Below are 2,922 nucleotides of genomic sequence, written 5' to 3'. Positions count from 1 at the left end.
CATGTACCTGATATTGTTTTGTTGTTGTTACTGGCGGAGAATAAAAACCATGTGGACGAAGATTGTTTGTCTGACCAAAACCATAACAAGTTTGTTTGTATATTTCTGTTTCACTTACATATACAGTATGTGCTATTGAATTTAATAGGTAAAAATTGATAGGATAACTTACAAATAAATCTATGAATCCAATTATAAATGTTTTGGATTTCCCTTATTGATAAATTCTTGAGTTACTGTACTTGTATTTTTATACAAAAGTTCCATTAAGTAGTGTTTTCAATTACATGTTTTACTTTGTTATATAAGTATGATTTGAAATAAAAATTTATGAGAAAAAATTCCTTACTACTTCCCTTCTTTGTGTGTGTGCCTATTTTCATGTGCTCCACCTTCAACATTTTCATTCATTATAAAGTCATCATCAATGATCTCTTCAAGAGGTATTCTTTGCTCAATACAATAATTGTGCAACTACATACATGCAACTGAAATCTTTGCACATTTATCTGGTTCATATTGAAGACTACCACCAGACCTGTGGAGACACCTAAACCGAGATTTTAACACGCCAAAAGTTTTCTCGATTACCACTCTTGTTCTTGCATGGCTCCTGTTATACAGCTCTTCTGGAGGGGTTTCAGAGTTTGTGAAGGGTGTAAGTAAGTTGTGTTGCAAGGGATAGCCACTGTCACCTGCATGGATATTTAATTTATAAAATGTGCATACATCTTTAAAAATCACTCACTAATCCTAAACCCACACTTTCTTTCACACACTATTTGATTCTAGCATCTGAAGTGGTTGGTTACCTTCCTCTGTCATAAGAATACCTCTTGCATTACATACATCATTCTCATTTAATGTTCAAAGGCATATAACTGACATGTCAAAACAACCAAAATGTAATCCACTTCCTTCCATATTTAACTTAATCATCCACTTGTAATCTCTGGTACACCCATGACACATGTTGTATATAAACACCAGTCTAAACACATTTCTGCTGATTTCCATTTAAACTTCTCACTTTCATTCTCCATATCAGGGCTAAAACACATTGTCATTTCTTTAATATAAAATCAACATGAATAAATTTCTTTATACTATTCATAATACAATAAGCTGTTACCATTCAATATTAAACAACTTTTATTTATAGACTGTGTAGTGTATTTGTTGTGACTCAATAAATAACAAATAGGCAACCTACTGTACTATAAATGAAGGTCATATTTAAAATACATATCTTACCTAGCAAATAGGAAATGCCAAATTCTCCTGCTTCAAATCTGTCATGGAGTCTGCTGTTAGCCCATATGAAAGCATCATGAGTGCTTCCAGGGTATCTTGCACAGAAATCCATGATTACATTATCAGGATTTGACACAACTTGAATGTTCAAAGAGTGATATTGTTTTCTATTTACATATGTTTTCTTCAACTTTTTGAGCTTTAATGGGGACATGGGTACAATCGATTGCTCCAATTACATTGGGAAACCTATTGATATTATTAAATTTTAACTTAGTTTGTATAATTTCATTCATCTCTGTTGGCATTTTTATTTCTGCTAGTCCTTTTCTGTAGAGAGCTTCCGTCACTCCAGTTATTATTCTTGATACACTCGATTGACTGAGACCAGTTGAATCTCCAATAACACTTTGGAAACTTCCACTTGCATAAAATCTCAGAGCTACTAACAATGATGTATGGGCAGTAATGGCTTGACCTCTTCTAATTATTCTTTCAATATCATCTTTAAGGTCTTCACAAAGTCTTAAGATCATATGACGTGGAAAACGATAGTACCTTAACAATATTTTATCACTTACATCTAATGGATTTAGACGATCTTTAAGGGGGCATATCGATGTAAAATTAAAAGTGGTTCAATTTGCTTATAAATTTTTTTATGAAATGGTTATAGAAAGGGCTGCAGCTGGTCCAAATTTCATCATCACACCCTAAACAGAAAAGGAGAAAAAAAATAAACAACGAATTTTCAAATAGTTTCAGGGAACACATGTGTCAACTAAAATCATTTCTATAACACTCAAATATTAAATTAAGCACATAATAAAGGATTCTAGTGATCAGTTTTATCAAAAAAGTGTTTAGTGCAATAATATAATTTTTCAAAGTTACCCTACTAAAAAAATATGCAATATATGATATTTATAAATTTTTATAAAATCAACAAATAGACTTTGGACTTAAATGTCTACTAGAGTCTGTAGAAGCACAAACGCTACATATAAGGTGTAATTTGCATGTAAATTGATTAATAAATGAAAGCTTTGAAGTAATTTGAAGGTGTAAATTACATTCCAGAGTAAAATAAAGATCCAAGTTCGGCCACCTGTAGCTGAGCTTGACTTTGACAGATTTCGTTCATAATTGGCACTCAGGCAGATAGGCATCCATTGAGCAAGGTGTGCAAGTTTCATGCAAATCCCTTGATAACAAACGAGAAAAAAAAATTGGCCCCCCCCAAAAAAAAAAAAAAAAAAAAAAAAAAAAAATTAAATATAAATATATTGAACATACATATTACAATTATTACAAGAGTTTGTGCTTCTACAGCACATAGTAGACATTTTAGTTGACACATGTGTTCCCTGAGATTATTTGAGAATGTTGAACATTCGTTGCATAATACGTTGTGTATTTTTTTTCTCCTTTTCTGTTTAGGGTGTGATGGTGAAACTTGGACCAATTGCAGCGCTTTCTATAACCATTTCATAAAATTTTTTATAAGCAAATTGAACAATTTTAATTTATAACGATATTTTTTTATATGCCCCCTTAAAGACTCTTTCTCTCCTTAAAGCTAGCTCATTACGTAAAGCAATAAGCAATAACATTTCAAATGTTTTTAACTGTTAAAATGGGTATTTTTTTGTATGCGTGTCCAGAAAA

The 2,922-nt window shown here is 31.6% G+C and overlaps 1 protein-coding gene across 1 annotated transcript; it reads right to left on the bottom strand.

Moving 5' to 3' along the window:
• Nucleotides 1-348: 348 nt before the first annotated feature.
• LOC123752050 (putative nuclease HARBI1) lies at nucleotides 349-1,790 on the bottom strand. The gene is given in 3 exon segments (XM_045734120.2): nucleotides 349-695; nucleotides 1,255-1,436; nucleotides 1,438-1,790. Coding segments are annotated over 3 exon segments (882 nt in total).
• Between the last annotated feature and the right edge of the window lie 1,132 nt (nucleotides 1,791-2,922).

Source organism: Procambarus clarkii, chromosome 40 (genome assembly GCF_040958095.1).
Source record: "Procambarus clarkii isolate CNS0578487 chromosome 40, FALCON_Pclarkii_2.0, whole genome shotgun sequence".
NCBI lineage: Eukaryota > Metazoa > Arthropoda > Malacostraca > Decapoda > Cambaridae > Procambarus > Procambarus clarkii.
This window is presented reverse-complemented; position numbering and strand designations above follow the sequence as displayed.